Source organism: Anomaloglossus baeobatrachus, chromosome 5, assembly GCF_048569485.1.
Source record: "Anomaloglossus baeobatrachus isolate aAnoBae1 chromosome 5, aAnoBae1.hap1, whole genome shotgun sequence".
Lineage (NCBI taxonomy): Eukaryota > Metazoa > Chordata > Amphibia > Anura > Aromobatidae > Anomaloglossus > Anomaloglossus baeobatrachus.
This window is the reverse complement of record NC_134357.1, coordinates 49,113,952-49,130,943: the sequence shown is the minus strand read 5'-3', so window position 1 is coordinate 49,130,943 and position 16,992 is coordinate 49,113,952. Positions and strand designations below refer to the sequence as shown.

The following is a 16,992-nucleotide window of genomic DNA, read 5'->3' as shown; positions in this document are numbered from 1 at the left end:
CTAGTTACGAGTACTGAGCACCTGAGCATGGTAGTGCCCGCTCATCACTAGTTACAAGTACAGAGCACCTGAGCATGGTAGTGCCCGCTCATCACTAGTTACGAGTACTGAGCACCTGTGCATGGTAGTGCTCGCTCATCACTAGTTACGAGTACTGAGCACCCGAGCATGGTAGTGCTCGCTCATCACTAGTTACGAGTACTGAGCACCTGAGCATGGTAGTGCTCGCTCATCACTAGTTACGAGTACTGAGCACCTGAGCATGGTAGTGCCCGCTCATCACTAGTTACGAGTACTGAGCACCTGAGCATGGTAGTGCCCGCTCATCACTAGTTACGAGTACTGAGCACCTGAGCATGGTAGTGCTCGCTCATCACTAGTTACGAGTACTGAGCACCTGAGCATGGTAGTGCCCGCTCATCACTAGTTACGAGTACTGAGCACCTGCGCATGGTAGTGCTCGCTCATCACTAGTTACGAGTACTGAGCACCCGAGCATGGTAGTGCTCGCTCATCACTAGTTACGAGTACTGAGCACCTGAGCATGGTAGTGCTCGCTCATCACTAGTTACGAGTACTGAGCACCTGAGCATGGTAGTGCCCGCTCATCACTAGTTACGAGTACTGAGCACCTGAGCATGGTAGTGCCCGCTCATCACTAGTTACGAGTACTGAGCACCTGAGCATGGTAGTGCTCGCTCATCACTAGTTACGAGTACTGAGCACCTGAGCATGGTAGTGCTCGCTCATCACTAGTTACGAGTACAGAGCACCTGAGCATGGTAGTGCCCGCTCATCACTAGTTATGAGTACTGAGCACCTGAGCATGGTAGTGCCCGCTCATTACTAGTTATGAGTACAGAGCACCTGAGCATGGTAGTGCCCGCTCATCACTACTTAGGAGTACTGAGCACCTGAGCATGGTAGTGCTCGCTCATCACTAGTTACGAGTACTGAGCACCTGAGCATGGTAGTGCTCGCTCATCACTAGTTACGAGTACCAAGCACCTGAGCATGGTAATGCTCGCTCTTCACTAGTTATGAGTACTGAGCACCTGATCATGGTAGTGCTCGCTCATCACTAGTTATGATTACAGAGCACCCGAGCATGGTAGTGCTCGCTCATCACTAGTTACAAGCACCTGAGCACCCGAGCATGGTAGTGCCCGCTCATCACTAGTTACAAGCACCTGAGCATGGTAGTGCTCGCTCATCACTAGTTACGAGTACCAAGTACCTGAGCATGAAAGTGCTTGCTTATTACTAGTTACTAGTACCGAGCACCCGAGCATGGTAGTGCCCGCTCATCACTGGTTATGAGTAGGGATGATTGAATATCACAAATATTCGTCAATATTCAGCTTCGCGAATATTGTACGAATAGGTTGCCGCTATGCGAATATTTGATGCGCAATGTAAGTCTATGGGAAGCTGGAATAGTTGCCAATAGTCGAATAGTGGCGACCTATTCGTCGAATATGGGCATAGCCGAATATTTGAGGTATTTGATTATCACTAGTTATGAATACTGAGCACCCGAGCATGGTAGTGCCCGCTCATCACTAGTTATGAATACTGAGCACCTGAGCATGGTAGTGCCCGCTCATCACTAGTTATGAATACTGAGCACCCAAGCATGGTAGTGCCCGCTCATCACTAGTTATGAATACTGAGCACCCGAGCATGGTAGTGCCCGCTCATCACTAGTTATGAATACTCAGCACCCGAGCATGGTAGTGCCCGCTCATCACTAGTAAGGAATAAGCCATTGTGTTATGCTACAAATCTATTCAACCATAATATGACCACTCACATGACTGACAGGAAAACCAAATAATCCAAACAATTATGGTAAATGACACCAGTTAAATGATTAAAATTATGCCCATATTTTTATTATGTTATTAATATGGCCCTTTTAGATTTCTTTGGCATTTACTAACTGTTCAGTAAAAAATTCTCATTGATATTCTTATCTTTTTATCATAATATCCGGAGGGTCCCAATGTTTTCCCATTTAGCGCTTTTACGTATCAATCCAAGGGTCCTAAGTTTAAATCCAAGCAGGGCAAAATTTCTACTGTTTGCAAGAGTTTTCCCCAAGGGAAATCTGGTTTCTCGCCGTACTCTGAACACTCTGATCGATGGTATGACTTTCCATAGAATTTATCCCTCACCTTTGTGTAAGAAATAAGGATATTGGATTGTAAAGAACATTGATATGGACGGTGATTAAGAGTAAAGCATTACAGCTTATTTTCTTTTTTATTTCTTTTTGCATAACCTTTATTTTTGAATGTTTGATAGTATATTAATAATTTATTTTAACCACATTTATCAATTCAAACATACAATATTGAAAACAGTGACAATATCATGGGTTAATAGTGGGCAGCGGAGAGGGAGGATATTGGGATATGGTTCTGGAGATCTCGATAGGTTGAGGAAGGTCCTGCTTAAGGCAACATTTACTGATAATCATATAGCCTCCTATAATTATCTTCTATTATGTATACCTTAAATATATTTTTTCTATTTCTTTGTATCCATTTAACTTTAATGTAAGAGACGTATATTGGGAACTTAAATATATTTTCTATCCTTTTTGTGTGCAGTATTAAATCAATAATGTATTGTAAGTGTCACGCTAGGTCTAGGGAAGTACCGTACCAAGACAGGGAAGGAGACCCCTGTGTCTAGGGAAAGTGGAGATGGTGTCCCCTGATCAAACCTACTGCTTCTCCCTGGGGTCCCTCACCACCCTAGATAGGTTCTACATCTATCCGTCAAGGCAAATACCTGACCCTAGGTATCCCTAGTGCTGAACCCTAAATAGGTAATGGGTCGGATGAGCTCTTTGTCAACCCCAATAAACACTAAAGGAAGACACAAGGTGACACATAGGGGAAAAAGTATGAACTACTTATCTACAGATGACACAGACAGGAGTTCAGCAAAGCTTCAGCAACATAACTACAGATGAAAGCAAGCCACCTGCTTGCAACCAGAGCTTGAATGAATTGAATAATGTCACCAGCACCAGTCCAGGGAAGAAAAAAGTATCTAAGCACCAAGAGAATACTAATGATCAGCAGCTGGGTGGAAGGCGAGCTCATGCTGGGTCCAAAATGGGAAGATATGAATCCAGCAGAAAAGCTACCTATTACAATGAATACTGACAGCAGGGACAATGGAAAGTCAGGGAGCATTTTCTGCAAAAAGAGGACTAAATATCCTCCACAATTTAGAATACTCACAGTAAGATAAAGCAGTGGTGAACTGCTCAGGCCAAGAAAAACCAATGCACTAACATTAGTGCAGCAAAACCCCCAATAGATGTAAGTATCACAGGTGCAAGAGGAACAAATCACTCACACAACTCCAGAATATGGAGGGGGTGATTGCTGGATGATAAAATTGCACACTATTGGTTGCATAAGGCTACGTTCACACTTACAGGTGCATAGTAACCCAGTCAACAGCCTATTACATACTATTCGAATAGTATAATAGGCGCACTACAATACTTTGATCTGCCCTACTCAGGGCAGATCAAAGTGTACCTGCGCAAGACCTCAATACCAGCTAGTGTAGAGGATGTAGAACGTATCATCCACACTAGCTTCAAAAGGAGGACAAAGATGGCCGAAAGAGGAGGCCCGGACCCAGAGAACGGAGACGCCCATCATACTAGTCTGCTCTGCACCGACCGTTAGGTGAGTATTATAAACATCCGGTGACAGGTTCCCTTTAATATCTATCTTACTTCAAGATGCTAACCCTGCCAAGTATAAGGAAGGCAGAGAAGATAATGGTCAGCAGCGTCAGAGCCCAATGGGAAATCAATACCACCTCCGTGCTGTTATCTAATATCAGAAGTTTGTCTTCTTTCTTAAAGGTAGTGTACTTATTGGCTTGTAAACTTGTCAAAGGTGAATAAGTTCACCAAAATGGGTTGTTTTATTTCCAAATGCCTAATAAAACAACCAATATGAAAGATACAGCTTCTAACCTGCACAAATGACTGGTTTCCCATTGGTTTCTGATCAGTTTCTGATCTACATGACATTGCATCACGATGTCACAGGGTCTCGTAAGCGCCAGAGTAGCCCTGAATGCCGGATTGAGTATTCCTTGCACAGAAATGAAGACCGGCTGCCATGAAGGACTGTACCGAATGCAAATCAGGACCTTGGTAATCAAATTGCTCATCTGTACTCCCTGATGTACGTCATTCCACCAATCCATGCTGCTATGGTTGTGTGGAGCCCCCAGCCCAGGTGTAGCGGTGCATTACCTTCAGGGACTCCACGTGGGATGGTTTGGTCACAGGTAGGCTATCTTCTTTTAGGAATTTCGTAACGTCACTCTCGGTATTGCGGTCAGGGGACCGCCGCTGCAGGTTAGGGGATGCCTGGGGCTGGTGTTGTGCGCAGCTGGGTGTCGTGGCCTCCCAAGAGAGAGGCAGGTCCCTGTGTAGGTGTGTGGAACCACAGGTCACAGAATGACTCAAGCAGTCCAGACAGTCCTTCAGGGTTTTTACTCACAATAGATGGCAGGGTGAGTACCCAGGCGTAGCTGGGATTAACCAGAGGAAACCAGGCACTCCGTCAGGGTGACTTTTGAGGGTGACTACCAACTCACCTTCTCTAGCCCTGGTGTTTTTGGGGTGACCCCGACTTGAAGTCCCTACGGGGGTCATCCAGGGAAGTTGCTGCTGCCTGTTCTCCCCTCTTTTTGGCCCGTTTGCTTGTAACCTGGACCAGGTCAATCTGGCTGCTTGCCTCTTGTGAGATATGGGCAAGTGAGCCACGCGATCAGTGGTGCCGTCACTCAGGTGATTTCCAGTCAATATATCAAGCTGTTCTGTTATTTCTTTCCATCTACGCTATATGTCCTTTCTTATTATTTATTCCTTATATGTTCCTTCTATCTATCTATCCCTCTATCTATCTATCTATCTATCTATCTATCTGTCTATCTATCTATCTATCTGTCTATCTATCTATCTATACCTCTATATATCTATCTATCTGTCTATCTATCTATCTATCTATCTATCTATCTATCTATCCCTCTATCTATCTATCTATCTATCTGTCTATCTATCTATCTATCTATCTATCTATCTATTCTTTCTGTCTATTTATTCTATCTATTCCAGCTATTCTATATATTCTATCTATCTATTCTTTCTATTTATTTATTCTATCTATTCCAGCTATCAATTATCCTATCCTATCATATTTTATTTCTCCTTTAAAAAATGCACTGACAACAACACATTGAAAATGCATCGAAAACGCATGGGTTTTTACCAAGTTTTTTTTGTCAAACAGTGTTTACAGTTGTCATGTCTGCCACACGGTGCATTTTTATTTGTCAAATCAAGAACGCAGCATGCGGACATAATCTTATTGAAAGGGCTTAACACTGACCTATTGGATAGCTACCTCTAATAGATGGGCAATAGTGAGAGTTTTCTTCAATGTGCTTGTGTTATCAAAAATCATGGAAAGAAGAGCAGAAGAGAACATAGGCTAGCACATTGTGCATTTTGTTATCAAATTTAATTAAAGTAATATTCATGTTTTTCTATAGTGATGTGATATATCGACTAATATCATCCTCAATATTTACATATCCTCCATAACAATTGGTGAGTCGTCCGGATCTCGGAACAGAAAGGTTTAATTATCTGTTTCTTAAGTCCATTAAAGTGTCAGCAGACTAAAGTAAAACGGAATGAGAAAAATGTTTATAATGGAACAAACTGTTTTGAATTCTCCGCAGGTGTCTGCATTCTCCACATGGGAAAAGGAGCTGCATAAAATCGTGTTTGATCCTCGATATCTCCTGCTAAACTCAGAAGAACGAAAACAGGCAAGTTGTGTGTTCTACGTAAATGGCAGACGTGTGACAGCTCAGAAAAAGTATTACTTTATTTGAAACCACAGTTGTGTACAAAAAAACAACAGGGAGCACCAAAAAATATAAATATCTAGACTCAGGAGACTTTTAAGTAAATTATTATCTTTAAAATAATGTAATTATTTGCATGATCTAGCGGGATAAATTACTATTTACAATAATGACGTGACAACTCTTTATAACATCCCACCCAAAAATGCATGGTAGATAATAATAATTATTCATTTATATAGTGCTATAAATTCCATAGCGCTTTACATACATCAGCAACACTGTCCCCATTGGGGCTCACAATCTAAAGTCCCTATCTGTATGTCTTTTTAGTGTGGGAGGAAATCCACGCAAACACGGGGAGAACATACAAACTCCTTGCAGATGGGGTCCTCGGTTCAAATCCCACCAAGGATGGTGTCCTTGGTGGGATTTGAACCCAGGACCTCAGCGCTGCAAGACTGCAGTGCTAACCACTGAGCCACCATACTGTGCTAACCACTGCCCCACCGTACAGTGCCAACCACTGAGCCACCATACCACCCATTGAATAGTCTATACACTCTTGTTAAAATGTTAGGGGGGTGTGGAGCCACTGTATATAATATATCATTTTTGGTGGAATGTTATACGGGGTTATGTGAAAAACAGCATACCGTGACTTGTAGTGCAACAAATCCAATTCTGCTCACCTTGATCCAATGCTCCACTATTCTGGCTCACAGGTTATATATGAAGAAACAAGGAAGGTAGAGAAGGGCATATCCAGGACTAAAATCCAAACCTTTATTTAATTATATAAAAAATTCATATACAGCAAGGAATTTAGAGAACTGACACGTTTTGATTAAGAGCATGTATCATGCTTGAAACGCGTCAGATATAAATGCCTGCGGAATATGAATTTTTTATATGATTACTGTAAATAAAAGAGTTTGGATTTTAGTCCCAGATATGCTCCTTTCTACCTTTCTTGTTTTTTGTTATAGGGGGTTGTCAGTTGTAATAAATTATTGTAAATCATATTAAGAAGAATAATTTCACAACTTTTTCCACCTTAAATGGTCACCCATCATCTGTACAAATAATTAGCAAGCAAGCTAAAATAATTGTGTGTGGGAAATAAAAATAACAAAATTAAACTAATGTGGTTGCTGCATAAGTTGGAACACCCTCTTATAATTTACTCTGCAGAATCAGCCAATCACATTAAAACTAGTAGCAAGTACACAGATGCCATATTTTACAGTGATTCTAATAAACCTCATATAAAGTTTTAGTATTCTAGTAGGATATTTCTGACATTTACTTAGATTTCACAACAAAAGCCATGGTCCAGAAAAAAAGCTTACATCACAGCAAAAGGATCTCATTGTTGAAAGTAATCAGTCAGAAGAAGGGTAGAAAAAATGTCCAAGGCTTTAGATATACCTTAGAACACTTTAAAAATTGTCATCAGGAAGTGGCTTAAGCGTGGCACAGCAGTTTTATTACTTAGAACTGAACGTCCCTCAAAAATTGATGAAAAGACAAGAGAAAACATTTTCAGACAAGTACTGCTTGGATACTGCATATGACAATAATCTCCAGTATTTTTCATGTCTGGGCTGTGGAGTAAGGTGGCAAGATGGAAGCTTTTTCTTACTTTTCTTACAAAGAAAAACACCTGGCTATGTTTTGCCAAAACCTACAATCAAATCATGCCTAAAGCATGTGGAAAAATGTGTTATACTCTGATGAGATCAAGGTTGAATGTTATGTCCACAATTCCAAACGATGAGTTGGTGCAAAGTCAAGACTGCTTATCACCAAAGTGAACACATACAGTAAAGCATGGTGGAGGCACAATTATGCTTTTTTTCATCATCTGGAACTGGATTTTTAGACAAGGTTAGGAGAATTATAAACAGTTCCAAATATGAGTAAATTTTGCAAGAAATACTTTGTCTGTGCTAAAAGGGTTAAAATAAAGAAGAATTTAACATTTCACCATGATGGTGTCCCTAAGAACACCTCTAAATCTTCATCAGAAGACTATGAAAGTTTTGAAAGGGCCCAGCCTGAGCCCAGACTTGAATCCAATTAAAAATCTGTATGATGCCCTTTCAATCTGACAAATTTGGAGAAACTTCAAGGAAGAGTGAGCAAAGATTGCCAGTCATAGATGTGCCATGCTGATAAACTACCCCAAAAGACTGAATGCTGTCATAAAATATAAGTGTATTTCAACAAAGTATTACTTTAAGGCTGTGCATATTTATGCAACTACATTATTTTAGTTCTTTTCTTTTGCCTCCCAAAATTGTGTTTATTTTATTTTTTTTAATTCGAATTTTACAGATTAAGGGTGACAATGAAGGTGGAAAAAGTTCTGAAATTGTTCCTCTATGTATTATTTCTTTACAAGACAAAAAAACAGCATTTTAACATGGGTCTGTAGATTTTTTATATCCACTACATAACTATTTTTTTTTCCATGCGAACATTATTCAAGTCCAAATAGGAAATGCAAGCTTATCAGTTGTCATTTTTGATAAAATCAGAATCAAAGTGGCAACCAAAATGGCTAGACTTTTTGACATTTATGCACGTAACAAACCACACAATTACCTGACTTTTATTAATATGTGGTCATTTTTACGATTGGTGGCGAAAGTGATGGCCGATGTGAAAAGACTTTTATTTAGAACTTTATCCTCTCCAGACCCCAAAACATAATGAATAAAGGTGACGGAAGGTGGTAAAAAATAATAAAGTACATTAAACTCCCCTATGCCACATTTGCTGCAACTCCCCTGTCCTCCATGCTGGTCTTTGTTTCTTCTGGATGGAACTCACTTTTGTTGCTATGGCCAGTAATTGGCCTTAAACGATCATTTGGGGGTGCAAAGCACATTATTAATGTTCATGAAATATGTCACACCCATGTGACAGGGTCACATAACCTTCGATCCTCACAAGATCTCCTTCTCTGCTCCCCTCTCATCTCCTCTTCCCACAATCGCATCCAAGATTTCTCCCGTGCCTCCCCCATACTCTGGAATGCTCTGCCACAACACATCAGACTCTTGCCTACCTTGACAAGCTTCAAAAGGAACCTGAAGACCCACCTCTTCCGACAAGCCTACAACCTGCCGTGACCCTCAGTCTGATGCAGCGCAGCACAATCAGCTCTACCCTCACCTACTGTATCCTCACCTATCCCTTGTAGACTGTGAGCCCTCGCGGGCAGGGACCTCTCTCCTCCTGTACCAGTCTGTGTCTTGTATTGTTTATGATTATTGTACTTGCCCTATTATGTATACCCCTTTCACATGTAAAGCGCCATGGAATTGATGGCGCTATAATAATAATAAATAATAATAATATTAATATATATAGCGGCAACATATTCCGCAGCACTTTACAATTTAGAGTTTCATATACAGTCATAACTAACAGTTATTGAAAATACAATAATTAAAGCAAAATAATGACAATTCTGCTCGTAAGAGCTTACTATCTACAATGAGTTCGAGTAACACAAGGTACAAGGGTTTATTTACAATGATGGTCAAGCCATCTTGAAGACATGGGGATTGATAAAGGCTACATTAGCCAGTTACCAGGCAATCTTTGTAATGCTTTTGGGTGCGGTGAAGCTTAATATTCAAAGAGTGAATGGGCTGTATATAAAAGGACTTCAAAGTGGGACTGATTGGCTGCTCTAAAAAGATTTGTTATTAGGGAGTGTCTAATATTGTAAGTTGTGGTTAGTCTTATATTCTTGGGGTAGAGCATTCCAGAGAATTAGTGCAGCTCAGGAGAAGTCTTGGAGCCAGGCATGGGAGGTTAGGATTAGTGCGGATGTTAGTCAAAAGTCACTTGCAGAGGGTAGAGAACAGGTAGGGTGATGGACAGAGATAAGGATGGAAATGTAGGGGGGTGGGGCACTGTGGAGGCTTTTGTGGGTGAGAACAAGCAATTTAAATGGAATCCTATAATGTTTGGGCAGCCAGTGCAATGAATGGCACAGAGTCACACATGTGTCAGCAATCTCAAGACTGAATGATTCCAATCATTGTTATTACGTTGTAAGGGAGCAGCTAAAGAACCAAAGACGTAGTCTGAAGGAGAGGATTAAGGAGGGTATTTAAGGACAGATAAGGGACTAGGGCATGAGAGTATAATGTATTTTTACTTTATAACCTTCCCAGCCTTCAAAAAGAAGACAGCAAAATAGAAGGCATATATACATTGATTTGCTGTATTTATATGGATTGAATGACAAAAATTTGCTAAAATTCTAAATTTAGGGGGCCATTACAATTTGCATTGCAATTTGTTACATGATATAGTGGTACGCTTATAGTAAAATGTATCGGTCTAAATAAATAATCCTCAGCTCGATCTCACATTGAATTTACTAATGTATGCAAGAATAAACTACCGTATTTTAAATTCAAGACTAAATATCTCCACTGGTTGTATATTTGTATATTAGTAGAAATGTTTTTGAGAATCTGAAAAAGATAATGTAATAAAAACTAAGGTTTTGTCCGGATATAACATTTAAATGGCTTCACTTTTAGGTGTTTGAACAATTTGTAAAGACTCGCATTAAGGAAGAATATAAAGAAAAGAGAAGTAAATTAATGCTTGCCAAAGAAGAATTTAAAAAGCTTCTAGAAGAATCCAAATTGTCTCCAAGGTATTACTGAAACTTCTATAAAGTCACTTGTAGATTATTTCATAGTGTTAGTAATTATACTTTGTACTACTAAATTCAGATTTTCAATTTATTAGTCATTTAATAATATATTGTGTTCTGAACTGAAGCAAGTAGACAATTAACTATTACTTACTGTACTTGCTACAAATACTATCTCTGGCTCTAGATGACTGACTACATCTGGTCATTACATGTATAGACCATTGATTTAATTTGAACTGTGTAATGCTTCTTTTCTCCTGTGGGGGCGCTGCAGGAATATCTGAACATATTTTGGAGTATCCCATTCTTTCTAAAAATCTGATTATTAAGGTATTCCCATCTCAGACTGCATATGCCATGAATGTTTAAGAGGTGCAAGGCTGACCTCTGGGATCAGCATCTATCCCGTGAAAAAGGCGCTGTCTTGTGATGCCGGAAATGGAGAGGTGGCTGATCTTCACATTGGGTAAAAAAGCCAAACTACATTTTAGGTCTAATTCACAATGATTTTTTAGTTTGCTTGGGCTTAGAATTAGTCATGGAGCACATATTAAGAATATAGATTGAAAAAAAAGACATAGGAGTTAAGAAGAATCTCTAAAAGGATGTCGGCATTTTTAGCAGGTTGCAAACTAGATGTCATGCAATGAGAGGGGCATTCGCATTCCAACCAATAGAGGTCTGACACACAAGGAAAAACACATCTAAAAAACACCACAGAAAAGGGGGGAACACCAGGGACACAATAACAATGGTAGGACCTGGGACTAGTGAGAGGGTATATAGGCACCCTCTAGCCTCACCTGAGCTGTCCCTGCTCTCCTAGCCAGTCAATCTACAGTCTCTGCAACTGTAGCCAAGCAGAAACCTGAGACCCTCAGAAACCCTATAGATGCCCTGACTAGAGAGAGGCAGGTGAGATTAACTAAATCCAGAGTTGGAGACACAAACAGGGGGTAAACAACCAAAAATTGATAGGATATGACTTCTGGAGAATCCACAGCAGCTCCTTCCACTAAGGTGGCTTTCATACAAATGGCTTTGTATAGTCAGCAAAGCTTGCTGCATGACCTAGCTATTTAAGCACAAGGGGGTATGTCTGCAGAGCAGGTGCAGCTGACCTTAACTGCAGGAGAGCTGCTGGCAGAAAAACTGGCATTTAACTACTTCAGTAGCAAATGAAATAAAACAACATTTAAATGTAGAGTTCCAGATAGAGATAAGGGGCTCCAGTCCTCAAGTTGCCAATAGTTTCCAACAACAAGACAATTGCTCATGACTCCAATTTTCCAAAAGACCCATAGGTTGTAATCCAAGAGGACAACTATAATCCCCCAATAGTGACAAGCAGCTTGGCTCTTTCTAGGAAGCTGAATCATTTGACTCTTGACCAAAAAGAATTACCATAGCTCTTTTGGATCCCAAATGGATACCACTTAAATATGTGTTCTCAAGTAGATGAACAGAACATTTATAGTAAAATCACCACAGTCTGGTGCATTTATAGCAACTTTTAGCTGCCATTGGCAGCCAAACACTATTTTACCCCCAGTGAGATTGATTTAGAAATTGCAAGTGGCTCTCACTGAGGAGACAGCTCACATCTTTTACAGAAATAAGCCTCCTTTTTGTGTCACATTTTTAACTATACATTATTGTCAGACTGAATGTTAACCCCTTCAGTCCCCGGGCACTTTCCGTTTTTGCGTTTTTGTTTTTTGCTCCCCTTCTTCCGAGAGCCGTAACTTTTTTATTTTTCCATCAATCTTGCCATATGAGGGCTTGTTTTTTGCAGGATGAGTTGTACTTTTAAATGAAACCATAAGTTTTACAATATGGTGTACTGGAAAACACCAAAACAATTCCAAGTGTGGAAAAACTGCAAAAAAAGTGTGATGGCACAATAGTTTTTGGGATGTTTTATTCACCGTGTTCACTATATGGTAAAACTGATGTGTGGGTATGATGCCTGAGGTTGGTGTGAGTTTGTAGACATCAAACATGTATAGGTTTACTTGTATCTAAGGGGTTAAAAAAAATTCACAAGCTTGTCCAATAAAAGTGGCTTACGTTTTGCGCCAATTTTCCGAATCTATGGGATCTATGGAATCATTTTTTGGGATCTATGGCTTAATGATGGCTTATTTTTTGCATCTCGAGCTGACGTTTCTAATGGTACTATTTTTGCGCAGATGCTACGTTTTGATCGCCTGTTATTGCATTTTGCGTAAAACTTGCGGCAACCAAAAACGTAATTTTGACGTTTGGAATTGTTTTGCCACTACGCCATTTACCAATCAAATTAATTGATTTTATATTTTGATAGATCGGGAATTTCTGAACGCGACGATACCAAATATGTGTATATATTTTTTTTTTTTTAACCCTTTAATTTTCAATGGGGTGAAAGGGGGGTGATTTGAACTTTTAGGGTTTTTTTTATTATTTTTGAAAACTTTTTTTTGCTTTTTTTTTATTTTACTAGTCCCCCTAGGGGGCTATAGCGATCAGCAATCCGATCGCTCTGCCCTATCTGCTGATCACAGCTACAGAGCTGTAAACAGCAGATATGGTCACTTCCTGATTTATTTGGCTCCGGGCCGAGTGAAAATGAAAGTGACTCGTCATAGCTGCAGGCGTGATCACATGACCCTGAGCTACCATGGCAACAACCGGAAGTCACGTGATCGCTCACGTGACTTCCGGTGGGGGCAGCGGTAAGTGAAAATCCTGACCGTGTGTATATACATCTCGCTGCCAGATTTTGGCAGCGAGATGTAAGGGGTTAATGTTACGGGTGGAATGCGATTCCACTCGTAACATGCAGGCACACATGTCAGCTGTTGAAAATAGCTGATATATGCGCCGATCGCCGGGGGTGGAGCTTAACCTCATACGATCCATGACGGATAGATCCGTCAAAGGTCGTGAAGTGGTTAATTTGCAGGTAGTATTTGGATCATATTTACATCTAAGCAAAGGGGAGAGGCCATACTTTACCTATAGACCAGGGTCCCATTTTTCATAAAAAGGTCAATTAGTAAAAGGGGTTATCTAGCATTCTTTCTTCAGGAACGCATATCTTCTTTGGCTCCTGACTTTCCCCTTGGTAGGAAGCAGTGCACACCTGAAGAATGAGAGTTTGAACCAGCAGTTTCATTCTTCTGTTGCATATGAAAAATATTGTATACAAAGGAATACACAACAATAATAGACAGAATAAGGGGGGAGGGAGTTTCATGAAATGCTTTTTATTTTTCTACCCTCATATCCAAAATAGGTTACACCGCAGAATGAAATATAGCAAAATTTTGGGTATTGTACCCATCGTCAGGCTATGGATAGGGGTATCACTCTTAGTGCATTCCTCTAGATCCACTGCATGTTACACCCCTGAGTTCCTTCACCTATGGGCAATAGTGATTTCTGCACTCTGTTTGATTTCTAGAAATCCCACTGATTTCATCCCTTCGTATACTTGTACAAGTGTTTTTTTTGTGGTCTATTTTTTATCTGAGAAAGACATTCTGCACATAACCTATCCCCAGCCTGATGAAGGGTACAATTCTTGAAAATTTGCTAAATTTCACTCTGTGGTGTAACCTCTTTTTGGATGTGAGGGTAGAAAAATAAAAAGCATTCATGAAAACACCCCCTTTTAGTGCCTATTATTGGCGTGTTATTTCTTTGTATACAATAATTTTCTGACGAAGTAGGGAATCATGTGGTCTGCTCCATAATCATCCAATTTCTTCTTTGCAACATAAATTGAAGATTGATCAACACAACTTTTTGTCTATTTTAATTTTCCTGCTATAGTCTGAACTTTGCTCTTTCAGTTGCTAAACAAAGCAGGTCCAGTGATCATGCCAGGTGCACAATGGTGATTGCAAGCTCTAAAGCAAAGGGCTTTGAAACATGCGCTCCAAGCTTAGGAAACCACCTGGCTCAAATAGACTGCAGAGGTTGGCGGTAAGCTTTGGCAAACAGCAGTACACTATAAAATTAAAAATCCCTGCGCTCTTAAATGGAACCAGTCAGGTCCTGTATGCAGCCAGAACCAAGAGCAGTTCTGGCTGTATATTTCTAATCCCTGCCTAACTGTCACAGCCTATAGTAGCATACATAAAGAGATCTTTAGAAAAAGTATTTCTAAAGATCGTTTAGTATATGCTAATGATGCCAGGGACTAGTTGTAAGGGCATTAGTTACCTTGGGTAGTTGGCCCCCTTCACATGTAAGCAAGCCCCTGTGGATGTGCTAACATGCTAATGAATGTTCAGCATTAGTCGTGCTCACCTCTGCTGCAACTGCTGGTTTTTGGCTCAGTGAGCATGATCGAAACATTGGAACATGTGTACTAGACTTCTCTGAAGCCGAGATGCCTACACCTGGCTTCATAGTACGCATGACCGGAAGTTTGGAACTTCTGATCATGCGCACTGAGCCGAAATCCAGTGTCGAGCACGGTGGCAGCAGAGGTGAGTTCAACCATGCCTCTGATGCTGCACATTGATTAGCATGTTAGCATGGCCACAGGGGAGTGCTTACATGCTAAGGGGGCCAACTAGCCAAGGGAACTAATGCCCTTGCAATTAGTCCCTGGCCTCATTAGCATATCATAAAGGATCTTTAGAAATTCTTTTTCTATATTTCTCATTATTAGGGATGATCGAAAACTTCAATTATTCGGCTTCGCGAATATTTTCCGAATGCCTCGCCGCTATTCGACTATTCGGGAATATTCGATGCACAATGTAAGTCTATGGGGAAACCCGAATAACAACTATTCGGTACTATTTGGGCTTCCCAAAGACTTACATTGCGCATCTAATAGTCGAATAGCAGCGAGGTATTCGGAAAATATTCGCGAAGCCGAATATTTGAGGTATTCGATCATCCCTACTCATTATCTATGCTAGTGTATACAGGGACGGTTAGGCAGGGATTAGCAATATGCATCCAGAACTGCTCGTGGTTCTGGGTGAATATTGGACCAAACAGGATCCCTTTAAGAACAAAGTGGATTTTCTTAAGGTATAAATTAAAAATTTGCTTATATTTATAATCACTTTGCAATTTTATACACTTCAGAAGGTGAAGTAACCCCCTTTAGAGAGATTAGAGCAACTTTCCTTAACTATTTTAAGTTTTCATTACGGCAGTTCATTAAATTGTAAAATGTCATGAAGTGAATACGACACAGTTTAAAGACTGAAAATTTCACTAATTTTTTGTAATTACATTTTAAAGAGTAACTAAATTTTATTTAATCATCCTTCAGGCAATGCAAGATTATGGAATTTTATAATATACTTAATTACTTTAACTTACTTGCTTCTCTTCCAAACACGATGTTTCAGTGCCCGGATCAAGCTCTTTTCTTCTGCTACTTAGCAAAATTCATACACTATAATGTATGTACCATAATTATCCTTTGTCTGAGTACGGAGCTTCGAAGGAGGGAGGCGCAGATCTGGGAATTCACATACACCGACTTTTTGAATATAGGACATCTTATCGAACAATTGTAGAAGTGAGCTTCTAATGGAAGAATGAGTATAGAAACAACAGCACAGCATAGAGTTTAGGAAAGGAAAATAAAAATTGAGGTAATAATGAAATTACAAAAATTACTGAAAGAAAAAAAGAAAAAATAAACAATATAAAAATGTATTTTTCCTTTAAGAAAAAAGTTTTGAAACCAAAAAGTTAAGCAGCTTCAAGGAGCTGGATGTCCCATATAAACTCTACCATTTTTGGGTGGTTTTTGCTACTGAGATATTGTGTAAGTAAAATATTTTCCACTCTTCAGAATATATTTTTGTTAGAATGATCTACTAACAAGATGATGAAACAACTAAAAATATGTTGTAATTAATTAAGGAAACAACAAGTGTTCAGTTCCTTGTAGTGCGGGCACAGGGTAAAGGAGACATTACACAGTTCTATTTAAAATCACTGGGTAGGCTATGAAAAGATTAATGCGTCCAGTCCTCCAAGGGAAGAGTGCTCCTTTAAGGATGACTTTAAAGGGACTCATTAACAGTTTGAACTCTCCTAAGCCATCTATATGGGCATGAATGTCATGGAAAGTTGAAAAAAAATGATACCTTGATATCTGCAATCCGATGTCTTAATCAAGAGAAATCCACATTTTTAATAATATGTAAATGAGCTGTTTAGATCTATGGGACAGACACAGATCTCCCTGAGAATTTGCCTCCAGAGCTTATTTTAAATGAAAGGGATTGTTACCAGTGTGAGACATGTAATGACTGATAGTCTGCTTTACTGATCTACATGTCTCACACTGGCCCCTTTTCACTTATAATAAGTTCTGGAGGCAGATTCCAATGGAGATCAGTGTCCAGCCC

At 39.9% G+C, this 16,992-nt stretch overlaps 1 protein-coding gene across 1 annotated transcript in view; it reads left to right on the top strand.

Moving 5' to 3' along the window:
• Nucleotides 1-16,992, top strand: part of TCERG1L (transcription elongation regulator 1 like) — a 320,959-nt gene that overhangs the window by 302,637 nt on the left and 1,330 nt on the right. The window contains exons 11-12 of the mRNA XM_075348474.1: nucleotides 5,794-5,883; nucleotides 10,494-10,612. Coding sequence (XP_075204589.1) covers nucleotides 5,794-5,883; nucleotides 10,494-10,612 — 209 coding nt within the window. The remainder of the gene's footprint in view (nucleotides 1-5,793; nucleotides 5,884-10,493; nucleotides 10,613-16,992) is intronic.